The 15917-nt window shown below is 45.1% G+C and overlaps 1 protein-coding gene and 1 long non-coding RNA gene across 7 annotated transcripts; both read left to right on the forward strand.

The window, feature by feature from the left end:
• Nucleotides 1-1097: 1097 nt before the first annotated feature.
• On the forward strand, nucleotides 1098-3657 carry Gm39699. Its single transcript, XR_865723.1, has 3 exons — nucleotides 1098-1761; nucleotides 2890-3098; nucleotides 3379-3657. It is a non-coding gene; the product is annotated as a predicted gene, 39699 (long non-coding RNA).
• Nucleotides 3658-3667: 10 nt separating this feature from the next.
• On the forward strand, nucleotides 3668-10387 carry Ccdc190 (coiled-coil domain containing 190). Of its 6 annotated transcripts, none has more exons than XM_030243683.1 (4): nucleotides 3668-4072; nucleotides 4988-5229; nucleotides 8061-8184; nucleotides 8711-10387. In XM_030243683.1, exons 2-4 carry the CDS (start codon nucleotides 5043-5045, stop codon nucleotides 9267-9269), a joined length of 870 nt encoding a protein of 289 aa, XP_030099543.1. In that variant the 5' UTR covers nucleotides 3668-4072; nucleotides 4988-5042; the 3' UTR covers nucleotides 9270-10387. The 6 variants fall into 6 exon arrangements, with proteins under 6 accessions (XP_030099543.1, NP_001028357.1, XP_030099545.1 ...); NM_001033185.2 differs by having other exon boundaries at nucleotides 4008-4072; nucleotides 8064-8184; nucleotides 8711-9722; XM_030243685.1 differs by lacking the exon at nucleotides 3668-4072 and adding an exon at nucleotides 4383-4578 and having other exon boundaries at nucleotides 8064-8184.
• The last annotated feature ends 5530 nt before the right edge of the window (nucleotides 10388-15917 follow it).

A 15917-nucleotide genomic window follows, 5' to 3' on the forward strand; every position in this document is an offset into this window, starting at 1 on the left:
CAACTTATAGAATTTAGCTTTCTCCTTCCACCATTGTGAGTCCCAGGGATTGAGCCCATGTCTTCAGGCTTGGTGGCAGGTTCCTTTACCTACTGAGCCATCACAGCCCACCCTCCATCCCCTCCAGTATATTTTAAAACTCAAGTCTATTGATGTATAATCTACATCCAATAGAATGCATCCACTTTAAAGAGGCCGATAAACGAGTGCATCCATGTAGACATAACCATAAGTATAACATAGAACATTTCCTGTGCCCACCCCAACCTCTTGCTCTTTAAAGTGAACCCACATGCCCCATCTCAACCCCAAACAGCTGTGGATTTACTTTAACCATTTTAAGCTTACACTTGCTGGTACTTTCATGTTTGCCATCACAAAGCATGGAGTCTTTTGTATGGGAATTTTTCTTTTGGCATGATGCCTTAGAGATTAACATTGCTGCATGTATCAGCACTGTTGCTTTCACTGAGAGGTAATTTTGATGTATAAATGTACTGGTGCTGTTATTGTTATTATTATTGTTATCATTATTATTATTCATGTGCAAACATTCAGGCATTTCACTCTTGGATCAAAAGAGCAAGGTCGAACAAAGGTTCTACAGATGTGCAACTCCCTTGATCTCCCTCTTTCATGTGAGTGTGTCTCTGTGTATGTGTTTGTGTACCTATGTGTGTCAATGTGTGTGTGTGTATGTGTGTATGTGTGTACTTGTGTATCTATCTGTGTGTGTCTCTGTGTATCTATATGTCTTTCTCTCTCTCTGTGTATCTGGGTATCTGTGCTCGTGTCTATGTGTGTGTGTGTGTGTGTGTGTGTGTGTGTCTATGTGTGTGTGTCTGTGTGTCTGTGTGTGTGTGTGTGTGTGTGTGTGTGTCTATGTGTCTGTCTCTGTCTGTCTCTGTCTCTCTCTCTGTGTATCTGTGTATCTGTACCTGTGTCTGAGTGTGTGTGTGTGTGTGTGTGTATGTGTATGTATCTGTATGTCTGTGTGTGTTTGTGTGTGTGTGTCTGTGTTTCTGTGTGTATGTACTTGTGTGTCTATGTGTGTGTCTGTGTGTGTCTGGTTATCTGTGTGTGTGTATGTTTGTGTCTATGTTTGTGTGTTTGTGTGTATCTATGTGTGTGTGTGTCTGTGTGTGTGTCTGTATACATGTTCAGATGTTCTGCCAGTGCTAGCCACCCCCACAGCCCCCATTCTCCACTCAGCCCTGAGCCACCTGGGCTCTGTTGAGCTTGCTCTCCTCGTGTTATTTCTTATCTCCCAGGACTCACACTTGTGCCGCCTATTTCCGATGTATGAAAACAGTTCTTTCGTACATCTGGTTGACTCTCTGTTACCAGAAGCAGCAACCCCTCTTGTACAGAGTGGAGCTCCCTGAGTCTTTTTTGCAATTGTGTGGGTTTCCTTTTTGTAATCAACTTTACTAGGATAAAATTTGTATACATTAAGATCCAGAGTTGAGACATACAGGCTTTGACGAGTGCATGCAAACGTAACCAACACCCTTCTCTCCCCAGAACCTCCCTCTTCCATGTATATAACCAGTCTCCATCGGCACCTCTCTATCCTAGAAGCCACTGAGCTGATTTTGTGGCTACAGATTAATTCTACCTGTTGTGATATTTTAAATATTTCACCTCTCCATCCCGGAAGCCACCAAACTGGCCTCAGTTGCTATGGATTATTAATCATGCCTGCACGTTGCTGTCTGTAAAAAGCCCCAGCCTGCTTTAAAGATCCCTTCTCGTCTGCAGGTCAGTCCTCCCCTCCGTGCACTACAGGGGTAGAGTGGGAATGTGTGCATGCACATGTGCGTGTGTGTATGGGGGTTATACATCTTCACATGCATGTGTGTAGTGGCCAGAGATAGGCATGAAGCGCCTTCTTCAGAAACTTTTCACCTTAGTGTTTGGGACAGACTCCCTCATATAACCTAGACTACATTAATTTGCCAAGGCCAGCTCTGAGGATCTGTCTGGTCCTCCCTCTTCCTGTGGTGGAGTGGAGTTAGAGCCATACACCACTGTGCCCACCCTCTTCCCATGGTACTGGAGGTCCAAATTCATGTTCTCATGCTTGTGGGGCAAACACGTGATTGAGCCATCTCCCCAGCCCCGAGGTGCTCTTTTTGATACCTCTGTTCGCTTGTCTTTCTGACCCTACCCAGTCTAAGGGACTAGGAGGAGAGTCAAAGTACAGGTGCAAGGTCTGTTTCCAGCATTGCTGCTGCACTTGGTGTGCTCCAGTTTCACAGCTTCTGTGCTGTCTCCATTGAAGCACGTCTCCTCCAGCAAACAGACATACCACGGGTACCTAATGGTTTCCACTCCCGCATACGAGCTGGTACCTCCCAAGCACTCTCAAGAGGACCAGAGGACTACCATACATGCCACATTAACTGTGTGGTTAATTCTGCAAGCTTCTCCCCATAGGCACTTTCTCAAGATGACACACCAATTGTACCAGAAGTGCCACAATGAGGTCAGCTCTGGGGTACTTGGATAGCCCTGGGGCTAATTATATCTGCTGTTAATTCCTTCTCCTGTGAGGAGTTTTGAACAAGGAATGAGTCAGTACTCAGGTGACTTCCTGTAAATCTGCTTTCCCACCTTAATTTGTAAAATAAAGGAGAGCTGATGATTGGGCAGATAAAAGGGAAGGTGGAGCAGAAGGTGAGGGAGAGAAGAAGGAGAAAATGGAAGAGGGAGAGGACACAGAGGAGGAGGAGGAAGAAGAAAAGCAGAGCAGAAGAACATGGCTTGGAGAAACTACAAGTTCTAAGGGGTCACATAGATGTGGAAGATGGTAGTGTAGGGGTTGATCTGCCCAATCTAGGTGCACAGCATGGATTCATATTAATTGAGTTGTGCTTTCATTGCCAGGGCATATTTGGGCTGGATATTTACCGCTTCATGGGGGCAACAAAGCTCTGTTGCTATGCACTTCACCAGGCCTGCCGATGGGGACTAGAGTGCCAGTTTCCCTTATGCGGCACCCCACTTTCTGTAGTAATTGTCTTGGAGATTGTGCCCTACTTGTTTAAATCCTGGAGAGGAAGAACTTGTGCATGGGAGAAGCACTGGCTGGGAAGGTATCATTTCCTACTTAGAGAACAATGACCCGCCCTCCCTCTCTCACCTCCCCAGTAATCTCTTTAGAATAGTTTGTTTGCCGGGTGGTGATTGTGGGTAGTAGGGGCTGCTTAGCTGCCTTTCATAAACTGGGATTACTGGGCCCCAGTGTTGGCAGCTGTCTTTAGACTGTGGAATCTTACTGCCTCTCATTCTCAGAAGGATCCCCAAGGAAACAGTTAGAGTCCCATCCAGTATCTTCGTCTATAACCCATAGCTCAACTCTATTCTCTGCTGCAGCTCTCCAAACGTGAAGACAAAAGTTGATTCAAAAATATATATCACTTCATCTCGTGCTGTGTCCAAGCCTTTGAAAATCTAAATAAACTTTGAAATGCACCGAACAAGGCTGGAAGACTGGAAACACCCAGCGTGGAGCGCAATAACGTAGAATAAGCAAATTCAATGCCTTTCTGTGCAAAATGTGCCCAGTCATGAATGGGAAGGCAGGGTGCTTTCTTTTGGTTTCCAAGAAGCCAGAAAAGGGGTGGGAGATGGGGCGGGAGGAGGGGCAGGGGCAGGGGAGGTAGAAGCGAAGCAGAGGGAGGTGGAAGAGAAGAGACTGGTTACAAACAGTGAGGGACTCTTGGCTTTCATTCTTGGCTCCCATGGACACGGCCTAGGAGCACCGCAGGCCTCCCTGGGGAGGGCTGGAAGTTGGCAAGCTTCCTTTATCCTCAAAACAAGTTAGAGATGTGGCCTCTTCAAGAGCAAATGGGACCCAAGGCTCGAGGAGTCGACGGCATTCCTAACCAGGGGTCGCAGGAGGAAAGGACAGAGCTTTCGAGTGTAACTAACCTTCTCCTGGCCCCGCCCCCTTCCAGCCCCCTTCCCCACCCTCACCCCCCTTTACACAGGCTCACACGCTTAGTGAAGAAAACAAGCTTGGAGCCAAAGAAACAAAGATTTTCCTGGTGAGGAGCTGGGTTTGCAGGTAAGTGCTACCCCCTGTATTTTTGGGTGAAGCTTTAATCTATACTTCAGAATCTAAATCAAACTGACTCGAATTCGGCTCTTAAATTAGAGCTGCCTTGTGTCTGGCCTTAGCCCCACCCCACCCCCTTTTTTGACATTTCAATTTTTTTTTCTTATTCACTTTACATTCCACTCACTGATCCCCCTTCCCTCTCACCTCCTCCCACAATCCTTCCTTCCTTACCCCCTTCTCCTCTGAGTGAGTAACCCCCTCCACCCTCTTCCCCCTACCCTGGCACTTCAAGTCTCTGAGAGGCTAAGCGCCTCCTCTCCCACTGAGGCATCCCAGCTGAAAGAGCACATCCCACATACAGGCAACACCTCTTGGGACAGTCCCCCGCTCCAGTTGTTTGGGACCCACATAAAAACCAAGCTGTACACCTGTTATATATGTGCAGAGTCCTGGTCCAGCCCATTTACGGTCTTTGATTGGCCGTTCAGTCTGGGAGAGTCTTGAGGGTGCAGGTTAGTTGATTCTGTTCATCTTCCTGTGGAGTTCTTATCACCTTAGTGGCTGTAAACCTTCCTCCTATTCTTCCATAAGAGTCCCCAAGCGCCATCCACTGCTTGGCTGTGGGTGGATGCCCTTCTTTAATGCTAATCTTTTCCTGAACTACTACCACCAATACCTAAGGGAGAGCACCTGACCTGACTGACCACTATCCCGCATGCATTCTGTGTTGTAGCCCTGAGGTGAGTATTGGCAGGGACTCTCGTTCCTTCCTGAGAGTGCTACTGGAGTTAAGAAGGTAGAGGTGTGGGTTTGGATGTGGAGACTTCATCTGACTAGGCAGTTTAAGATTTAATAAAATTAGATTTCAAACTAATCAGTGACCAATGACCAGAAGCCACCATGCTGACCTTGTTCTTTCAGGTTATCTGTGGTCCCTGGAGGACACTGGCTTTACTGTCACCCACGCGTGAGGAAGATGGACAGAAGCATGGTGAAGGGACCTCTGTATAAGCAGTTTGACTTGGAGAGAAAGAGTGCCAGGCAAGCAGAAGCCAGACTCAGCCTTAGACTGCAAAGGCTGGAGATCATCTGCCTCTATCACGTGAAATCGCTAGCCAGGGAGCAGAGACAGCTTCAGAAAGAACTGCAGCGCCTGCAGCAAGGTGAGGCTCTGTCATGAGTGGCAATGGGCCCCCACTTCCAGTCCTAAGGAGTAATTTACTGGGGGAGGTGGGGGAGGGCACAGCCCCCGCCTCACGGTGGGATGCTCATTAACATTATCAGGTAGCTGCGTGTTTATAAGATCGATATAAAAAGAAATACCCTGTGCTTTTATGAATCCCATTCAAAAATATTCTCAATGCTAAAATGGAGTTATTTCTACGGTAAGGAAGGAGCCCCCTGTTCCTGTTAGAAGGCTCAAGGGTTGTATGAGCAGAACCTAGGAGCAGAAGAGAGAGGTGATGCAGGAGAGGGAAGTTGCCAAGTGATGCGTGGCTGGGTACCAGCTGACCATGCTTAGCAGAAAGGAAGAGTGTGTGCAAAGGGATAGACAAAGTATAGTTTGCCACAAATGGTTCCGCATTGCTGAACTGCTCATGCAGTTTCTGAACCCGTACTAACCAGGCAGCGACTCCAGCCATAGCTTCACAAGGGTAGACCCCATCCTACAGGGGCTGGGTGCAGGGGATTCCACGTTCATGGTTTAGAGATACAGTTTCTGACTACAGTGCTTATGAAGGAAGAAAGGAAGAAAGAAAGAAAGAAAGAAAGAAAGAAAGGAAGGAAGGAAGGAAGGAAGGAAGGAAGGAAGGAAGAAAGAAAGAAAGAAAGAAAGAAAGAAAGAAAGAAAGAAAGAAAGAAAGAAAGAAAGAAAGAAAGAAAGAAAGAAAGAAAGAGGGAAGGAGGGAAGGAGGGAGGGAAGAAGGAAGGGAGGGAAGGAAGGAGGGGAAGGGAAGGAAAGGAAGGAAGGAAGGAAAGAAAGAAAGAAAGAAAGAAAGAAAGAAAGAAAGAAAGAAAGAAAGAAAGAAAGAAAGAAAGAAAGAAAGAAAGAAAGAAAGAAAGAGCAAGCTTGGGACACAGCCAGAGTAGACCTGATAGAATTCCAAATGTAGGGTTTGATGTAAAAGGCTTGAACTAGAATCTTGGCAGGAGAAAAAAATGGGACAACCAGTCTTTCAAGACATTGAGAAAGTAGAATCTATCAGGGTTCCATGACGTGATGCAGCCAAGCATAAAGGAAATCAGAGTAAAGTGCCCTGCTCAAGGTAGTCCATCGAAGGTACAGGGCTAAACGGGATAACTAGGCAGATACAATGCCATGCCATTATGGTGAAGACAGCGAGAAAGGTGAAGGCACAGAGAAAAGATATATTCATTTCTGAGCCTATTGGCTCTGCCGTCTCAACTGCAGAAGAGTGGGCTGCCTGGAGAGCTAGCAAATCCTTTTTTAATATTTAATTAAACACCTATAGCTTATTGAAAATAGGTTAAAACATAAAAGTGTCTCGATCTAGCCCTAAGGAGACAATAAAGCAAAGGACTCAAAGAAGTGACTCCAAGAGTTTTATGTGACATCCATGGCCCTTGTGTGGTTCTGAGCCCTTATCCCTGGTGCCCAATACATTCTAACCACAACTGGTGCTTCTCAGGAGGGGGTGGTGGTATCCTGGCTTTTGTTTGGTGGTGGCAGTTTGCTATGTGTTTGGTTGATATTCTTGGCACAATTTCTGGTTTGGGTTTAGTAGGGAGGCAGTTGGCCTAGTACTCAGGTTCGAATCCAGGGCTTTTTGTATGTTTAGCAATCTATCTACCACTAAACAACACCGCCAGCCTTTAACCACTCTAACTTGAAGTGATTCTCACTAAAACACAAAGCAATGCAAGATTTTCCATTCCAAATGACTCAGCCTTCAATGCCTTGAAAACTAATAGAGTCAGTCGGTGTGTTCTCTTCAGCTGTGACTACTGAGGCCCGGAACATCACCTGGAAAAATGCAAAGTTCACGGATTCCTGGCCTCAGGCAGTTGCAAACCTTTGCCACGGGTAGAAGGCAGGCACACAACTGTAGTAAACAGACAAAATGTTCACACCCGGTTATTTTCTTTTTTAAACACTTGTGCCTGCCAAGTAACGCATTAGAACAAAGCCCACCGGGCCTGAGGCAGTTGCAACATCTGATCTTGGTGTCTAAATCCTCTCTGACATGTTCTAGGCAAACAGTTGGACCTGTGGAACCTTGCTGTTCCCATCCACTGTGTCAGAGTATTGCAACACGTGAAGGGAGCCCAGCATCCTCACATACCAGCTCTCTGAAGCCCCAGTTCTGGGTGTACAGTTTCCTCTCTCACTGTACTCATTTTCTAGGGCTGCACAGCAAAGTGCCAAAACCACACAGCTCAGTCCATGTGCCTTCACTGTGTCAACATTTGAAGCTTAGAAGTCAAAATGGGCATGTGAGCAGGGCTGGTTTCCTTGGGTGTGACACAGGAGCAGGCTTTCTCTTTGATGTGTAGACGACAGGTCCCTTCACGCTGCCCAATCTGCGTGTCTGCTCAGATTTGCTGTTGCCATAGAAACCCCATCACAATGGCCAGGACCTACCATAATGTCTTCATATTAATTTTATCATCTCTACAAAAAGCCTGTCTGCAAGCAATATCATAATACTAAGGATTAGGACCCAACGAATGAAATTTTGCATAATTCAGTCCACATTATTTTATTTTATTTTTAACACATTAACTTACTTTAAACTGTATTTTATTTATGTGCACATATGTTTGTGTGGATATCTGAGTGAGTGTATGAGCACATGTGTGTGCAAATATGGACAGAGACCAAAAGAGGGTGTCAGGTCCTTTGGAGCTGGAGTTAAAGATGTTTGTGAGCCCTGGATGTGGATCCAGACTCTTGGTCCTCATGATTGAGCATCGGAGCGCTCTTATCAGATGAGCCATCCTTCCAGCCTATTGTTTGATAATTATTTCTTAGCAGATATCATCAAGAAAAGGTTCTCTTCTTATGTGGGGCATGAAATTCAAAAGAGATCGAAAGATGTTGTCACATTCTTGCCACCAACAGGACAGAGGCACGCAGTCCCGGAGCCTAAAATTAGGTAAGTATATGATTAAGTGCTTAGGTAGACACTGGATCCCACTTCCCCACCAATCTCTCTAAAGCATGTCCTCCATCTGAGGAGATTCTTCCTTCTTCTTCCTAGACAGACACACTCCTGCCCCTCTCCCTTCACCCTCCACCCTCCACCTTCCACCCCTTCTCACCCACTTTACCACCTCAACTGAAACCACACTGAAGGGAACCACAGTCTAAAACCCAGAAAGGTAGCCAGGCAGCGCTGGCACAAAGCCTTTAATCCCAGCACTTGGGAGGCAGAGGCAGGTGGATTTCTGAGTTTAAGGCCAGCCTGGTCTACAGAGTGAGTTCCAGGATAGCCAGGACTACACAGAGAAACCCTGTCTTGGGAAAAAAACAAAACAAAACAAAACAAAACAAAACAAAACAAAACAAACAAAACAAAACAAAACAAAAAACAAAAAAACTCAGAAAGGACTAAGTAGGAGCCTCTAAATTTTTCAAAGATGTTTATTTCTTCCTTTTCATCTCTTCCCTCAACTCCCCAGAACACTGAAAAACAGTGTTACCCAAGAAGTTAAAACTAAGATTCCGGTGCCCTCTTTACATGACCCTGTCCTCAAAGACACCCTGAGAAGCCAAGAGCACCTTCTATCTCACGGTGAGAGAACCAGCTGCTTCAAAGAAGGAAGCCCACAAGGCCAGGAGGGAGAGCCCACGAATCCACTGAAGGGCGTGGACCCCAGCAAGGATGTCTCTGTCCCATGTCATGACCAAGAGCTGTCCACCAACAAGACAGAAGACAGTGGCGTGTCCAGCCAAGATGGTGAGAGAGGGTCAGCACCTGCTAATGAGACCAGATCTGAAAATGCCAGTCAAAAGCCACGTGGAGATGCTGATGTACAAAATTCCCCCAGCTCCGTGGACTATGCAGGAAGCTTCAAAGATGAACGCACAAAGCCATCCTTCCTAGAGCTGTTCGAAAAGGCCAAGAATGCTCACTATGTCCGCCACAGGGTGCCCCCCGAGTCTGAGAGATTACTTAGCATCGGAGAGATATTTGGACACAAACACTACTCACTCCCCAGAACAGGGGAAACACTGTGAAAATGGTGCCAAGTCCCTTCCTCTCTGCCTGTGTAATGTCGCCTGACCAGAAGATATTCTGTAATCACTATGGAAACGAGACCCTTCAAATAGCTGCCGTAGCAACGCACAGAAACAAGCAGAAATGCAAAATAAGCTTTCTTTTGCAACCTCGGGGACCCTGCCCTTTTGTTTGGTCTTCCTCCTAATAAACAAGGCCACTATGAAGAGGAAGGAGAGGGAAAATACTATGAAAATATTTTAAGTTGCGAACCTGGGCTTATTTTGAAGAAGAAAGTCTTGTTTGTCCGAAGCTCTGCGATGCTTAGAGTGCCACCTGCTGGTCAAATGGCATAGCTATTTGCCTAGTTTTCTTTGAGGTGGGGGGGTGGGAGGGGTGGGGAGGGTGTTGCATGGGAACTCAACTGAAATCACGTACGGTGACCTGGTCTCCAGATAAAAGCTGTTCTAGCCACAGCTCTGGTCTCCTTTTGAAGCATCTCCTCTCTTCTCCCTTTTGTTTCTCTTTCCTTCCCTCTCTCCACCCTCCCTCCCCTCCTCTCCCCTTCTCTTCCCTCCTTTCCTTACTTTCTTTCCAAACAGTTCCATTGGGTTTCTCTTTCCCAGTTTCCACATTAGTATCAAACATTTTTGGGTCCTAATGGAACTAATCTGTGTCCTTCCGTCTTCTCCCTACTCAAAATATCTTACGACCTGCTGCACACTTACAAACCTATGCCAGATTCAGTCAATAACAAACCGTCTCACAGTAAAATAAGGATAATTTCCATTTTAAAGTCATTGTTTTAAGCGAGTGTGATGCCACATGTTTATAACTCCAGTATCCCGGTATTTGGGACGCTGAAGCAGGAGGATTAACAGAGACTAGTGACACAGTGAAACCCTGTCAGGACAAGCTCTCTTAGGAAAACAAAGACCACTGGTTTAAGTAGGTCAGCATAGCCTGGGTCCCACTGAATGAACTGAGTAAAACTGGTCCCCTACCTAGATGGCCTGAATTTCACACTTAAAACAAATGGTGTCATTTGTCATCAGAAAACAGCAGCTCACAGCTAATCCATTTAAAATCCTATTCCTCGCCTAATAATACACCAAATAAAAATTTCACGTTTATCGTTTATAGTGACTTCTTTAGAAAAACTATCTTTTACTTTTAAGTCCAAGATCAAATAGCAACTGTTAAATTCAAGTTTTCAACCCTATAGCAAACTTGGAAACCAAAAGGATAAATTCAGGACTTATATATTTGTTTTGCAAGTATTTGTTTACTTTGAATTAGTTTGTTTCTTTTTTCTTTTTGGTTTTTTGATTTTTTTGATTGATTGATTGATTGATTGATTTTGAGACAGTGGTTAAACTTGCTGTCCCAGGTTGGCCCTGAACTCCCAGGTTCAGCAATCCTCCTGCCTCACCCTCCTGAGAAGCTGGCATTGTAGGCTCTTACAGTTAAGCAGACATATTTGTTGCAGTCTACCTTGAGGACATCTTGAAGAACTAGAAACTATTTATATCGAAAATGATAAAGGACCCCATCGTCTAATACTAAAGCTCCTAGGGGTTAAATTAATTCAAATTTAATGACAAAGTATGAATTAATTGTGTTTAGTTTAATAACACTATTTAATTCCCATTTGCGATGCCTGGTGTTTAAATCCATAACTCATAATAGCTCCCATTTTCCAGCATCTCCTGCTGTCCAGAGCTTCCCACACAGCATCCCAGTTGTCCTCAGAACTCTGCAAATGGTTTTTCTTTCAGTCTTCATTAGATAAACAGAGCCAGGCAGAAAATGTCCTCTGAGTCAGGTCTGCACACTGCCCTCTGTCACACTCCCTCTATCTACTGTGCTACCTCTTGGAAAAATCAGTTTTTTAGCCCAGCCTTTGGCCTTCAATGGCAAGGCAATAGTTTATAGTAGAAATAGCATTTTTTTTCTTTTAGTGTGTCCTTTAATGGGGAAGGCAGGTCAGGGGCAAAGGTCAATGGTTCACAAGTTGTTTACACTAGTCATGAAGGCAGGGGCTCCTAGAACAGAGAACCACCTTTGCAAAATGCCCAAGGACTGGGGAGAGATCTGCTCACAAATCTCCACTCCCTGGTGGAAAGGGAGCTTTCTCCTTCACTGTATTACCCTAATGTCTTCTGTGTGGAGGGCATCTACTCTTTGCCTGGAGGTAGAGGCGTTTGGACACTCACAGAGGTGGCGACTGAGCCCCTCTCGACCGGCCCTAAGCTGTAACACAGAAACTCCATCAGTTCTGCAAGGAAATTTTAAAGTGGATCAAGAACAACATGAGGTGGCATCGATGACTCAGTAAGGAGCTTGCTGTCCAAGCACAGAGACCTGAGGGCAGATCTGTCATCTACATAAAAGCTTGGTGTAACCAAACATACCTGTAATCCTAGCTCTGTGGGGAACGGGATGCAGGGCACAGAAACGGATCCCAGGGCTAACTGGTCGTCTGGTCTGCCAGAAATAGCACTGGGCATTAACTTCTGGCTTTCACATCCTCCTGCATGAGGCAAGTCTGCACACAGGTGACACCCAATGAGAGAATCTGTACAAAATAAAAGCATTTACAGCAAAAAGTAAGGAGTACCAGGGCAATTGTAAAGGAAACTGGAAATCATGGGAGAAAATGGGAACCATTCTGGTTCCCCCTCACCAAGCTGAGACAGTTCAGTTCCTGAGGCAGAGAGGCGCACGCTGAGCCGCAGTCATTATCAAGACCGCAAGACTTATCAGCAGATCAAGGCTGAGGCCAGCCTGGTCCATGTGAGGCCCTGTCCCAAGAAAGCCCCTTGATGAAATTTTTTGTAAAAAGACATATTTAGTACAGAATCTTCATCTCACTTATGGCTAGAATATGGATCACTTGCGATTGCTAGGAAGAAAGGTTTCACCTGATCAGGCATAACGTGAAACACCCCCCAGATGTCTCCACTTCCCCACCACTACTGTGAACAGGTCGCTGTTACATTCCCTAATAATGGCCATCAATTACAGTATAAATTAACTTCAATATCATCAGTCATGCTATTTTGAATGGTTTGAGCTTAATTGTATAAAAATTGTTCCATGGAAGTGAGCCACAGGGAAGTCTCGTCAGACTCTAAGTAACACATATGAGTTTGACCCACCCTGACGCCATCACTGTCATGATCACTAAAGAGAGAAACTCTCAATTCAAACATTTAGCCTGTGATAAATGACAATGTATGTAAGCTACGTGTAAGGATAGTTCATTGCCCAAGTGGCAATGAGAACCTTTCTGTGTATTTTTGCTGAGGACTCTCCCTGTGTTGGAGTGAGAGGAGACAAAGGGTGTTACGGAAGTTGGCCAAATGGACATGCCTCAAGGCCGGGGGAGAGAAGCAGACAGCAAGCAAGTGTATTCCTGCTCATCAGCAACCATGTCCTATTCAACTTTCTCCTGAACTCCAGAAAATAGGACGCTAATGATCAGAATGTCCAGTGAGTCTGCTGATGGATCTGCTGGTTTTGAATTTAGCTCAACATGAGGCTGGTGATGCATAAGTGGTTAAGGAGCCAAGGATTGGAGGGAGACCTCCGTCTCCTCTCACTCATGAAAAGAGAGTTTTCACCTTTGCCTCAGAAAGGCCAGACTATGTGTTCAGAATCTCAGAGGCAGTAAGTCCCAGAAGCAGAATGAACCCAGGGACCCAAGCCTTCTGCATCGCCCCACCACATTCAGCTACCCCAGCAGGCTCCAAAAGCCCATAGCCAGCCAGCCCAGTGGTCTCCTGAAATGGGGAGGCTGTGATGGCAGCCAAACAACAGCCATGGAAGCTATGGGCTGGACTTAAAGATGCAGAAAAGGGTTAGAAATATATATGTAGGGGCTGCAGAGAAGGCACAGCAGTTAAGAGTACTGGCCACCAGAGGACCTGGTCTCTCTTCCTAACACCTACATGGCAGCTAAGTACTCTCTGTAATTCCAGTTCCAGGGGATCCAACTCTCTCCTCGGGCCTCTATGCACTGCACACACATGGGGCACAGGCATGCATGCAGGCAAAATACCCACACACATAAAACAACTAAAATTATATATATATGGAGTTTTACAGGCTAGATATAAGAGTTCTCACATCTGCATGGTTTTCTTATATTCATTTTTCTAAGGGCATATGAACACATCATGCACACACGTGCACACACACACACATACACACACACACGTACGCATTCATCACTTTCTTTAGGAATAAAAGTATAGAGAAGGCCCTCATGGCTGCACAGTGGCTCACTATAGAAGTCCACAGCAGCAATGTTGTGCCTCTCCGCAGGCTAGTGGGAGGAGATTGTTTGGGGACATGATGGTGAATGCTGATCCTAACAGTTTGGGTTTGGTTACTCTTGCTATACAATGGAGGCCGGTCTCAAACTCTCAGTCCTGCTCAGTCCTGCTCAGTCCTTGAGTTAAAGGTGTGTCCCATTTGTTACATTTGGCAACTAGACATTTTTTTAAGTTCCAGAAAATTTGATAGAGATTTTGCCCATGTTTTTATCCAAGCTCATCTTCAAAATAACAAACTCGGTGTAAGACAAGCCCTAAATGTAAAGGGAAAATGGTCAGATTCATTTTGGACTAGAGACAAAGGCACAGAAAGAGAACTGGGCAGAGCCCCACCTGGCAGCTTCTCTGGGGATCTCTAAGGATTCAGGATAGGCTATCTCACTGCTGTCCCCATCCCTAGCAAACTGAGCCTCCAGCGTGCACACAACCTGCAGGTCTGAGCTGGCTGCCCCCAGTAGCTTGTGTCCATCCAGAGCAGAAGCATTACCTAATGGTGTTGTGTTCAAATGTGAACAAAAACCCTGCTGTACAGCATAGCATAAGGTCAAGACTGTTCTATAATTATATTCACAGCAAAAGGTGACTATCTCTTCATCACAGGACTGATTCTCAGTAGACACTCTTTCACTATACAGATGGATACCTATTTTCCATTTACCTGGAAATAACTCTGCTGGGGTTGAAGAGAGTTCACCCACAGGAAAATGTGCCCCTATATCAGCGATCAGATGCCTAGGTGTGCAAGCTCACAACTCATCCTTGCCCTGCTGTTTAATCCTGAATATCACGCAGATAAGTATAACACAGTTATACTCAGGGACAGAAGGCACATCTCATTATTCTCCTGGGGGTTTACCAAGGGTCCCAGAGTTGGAAGGGGATACAGAGATCAGCCAGTTCAACCCCAGTTCAAAGATGTGAGATGGCTTTTTAAAAGAAGTAGGCTATGAAAGTGATTATTTGGGGTGAATTTTTAGTCAGTGAATTTTGGTTTAGAATGGAAATTTGTTCACAGTATGCGTGTCAATGCTGCCCCCTAGTGGTAAAGATGGCCCATTCAGGAAAAATTACCTTGAGAGTCAAGAAGTTAGCTATTATGCTAACATAATTTCTCAAAGGGTTTTCTAAGAAATCTTACTAAGTGCGATTAGGGAAAGACATAGAGTTGAAATAAGTCTGGGGAAACCTGGGTTAGATAATTGGAATCAATTTCTCTAGATGAGACTTCTCTTAAGTCTTTAGCATGTTAATATCAGGATGAGCATCCAGAAAGAAAATAAAAGAAGCTGAAGTACCCTAATGGATATGGCATGGGAACTTTGTCCATACATAATCTCCAGGAACTATGGTGACCTGCTAAGCACATTTTAAAAACACTATCCTGGAATAAAAGCTTTTTATATCATAAGAATCAAATAGTCAACAAAGATTCCATACATTTTGGAAGATAATGACAGGAAGGACATTTTTCTTAGTGGCTATTTCCCTTTGCTATCCTGTGGGTATTCCCATGAACACCTCCTACACGTATGTATATATACTCATGCAAATGCAGCAATAACCCTACTTAAAAATCTTAGCATAAGAGAGACAGAAATGTTGCAGTCAGGAAATGAACCAATCATCCAACTGGTGTCAAGGGTCATCTTCACTTCGTTTGACAGCTGGGAAATCTGAAGGGAGAGATTTGAACTAGAGAATCCTGGGTATATTCTGAGTAAACAGCAAATATAACTGGGGTCCAGTCTATTTCTGATCATCTCCGAGGTCCATGTTCCACACTGACACCACCTTGTTCCCTTCCACACAGAAAAGAAAGAAAGAGGCAGTTTCTGGTGTGAGAATCTTGATAGCTAGTGACATAAATAGATCCCAGAAGAAATTCAACTCAGGCACTGAGTCAGGAGTCACTGTTTTCAAACCATTCTCCAACATCTTTTCTACTGCAAGTGATCAACGATCGTTCTGTAATTCGCTCCAAAAGGCATGTGTGGCTTGGTTTCCTTTCCAGTTGGATAGGTGACATCCACTGAATGTTTCTGAGAAAAGTAATCCAATTCCAGGGGGGTTGGGGGGAGCAGAGAGAGTAGCTTTTTTCTTCTTTACCCGAATATGACTTTCTGTCCTGGTGAGGTCAACTTGCTCCAGGCTGAGAAGAAAACACAGAAAGCAGCCAGCAGGAGACAAAGCTGAGAAACTGGTGGAGGTCAGCTAACAAAAGGATTCCTAGTAAGGTGGCCTTGTGATCCAAGCTGGAAGGCTTCTGGGAATGAGAAAGATGCTACTAAAAATAAGTTGGTACAAAAAAAAGAAAATGAACGAACCTGG

The sequence above is a fragment of the Mus musculus genome, chromosome 1 (genome assembly GCF_000001635.26).
Source record: "Mus musculus strain C57BL/6J chromosome 1, GRCm38.p6 C57BL/6J".
NCBI classification, from domain to species: Eukaryota; Metazoa; Chordata; class Mammalia; order Rodentia; family Muridae; genus Mus; species Mus musculus.

Excerpts from the sequence above, each read along its gene's own strand:
- Ccdc190 (XM_030243683.1), top strand. The coding sequence starts at position 5,043 with ATGGACAGAAGCATGGTGAAGGGACCTCTGTATAAGCAGTTTGACTTG. Across the intron at positions 5,230-8,060 it reads ACTGCAGCGCCTGCAGCAAG|CAGATATCATCAAGAAAAGG; the intron begins GTGAGGCTCTGT and ends ATTATTTCTTAG. Across the intron at positions 8,185-8,710 it reads GTCCCGGAGCCTAAAATTAG|AACACTGAAAAACAGTGTTA; the intron begins GTAAGTATATGA and ends TCAACTCCCCAG.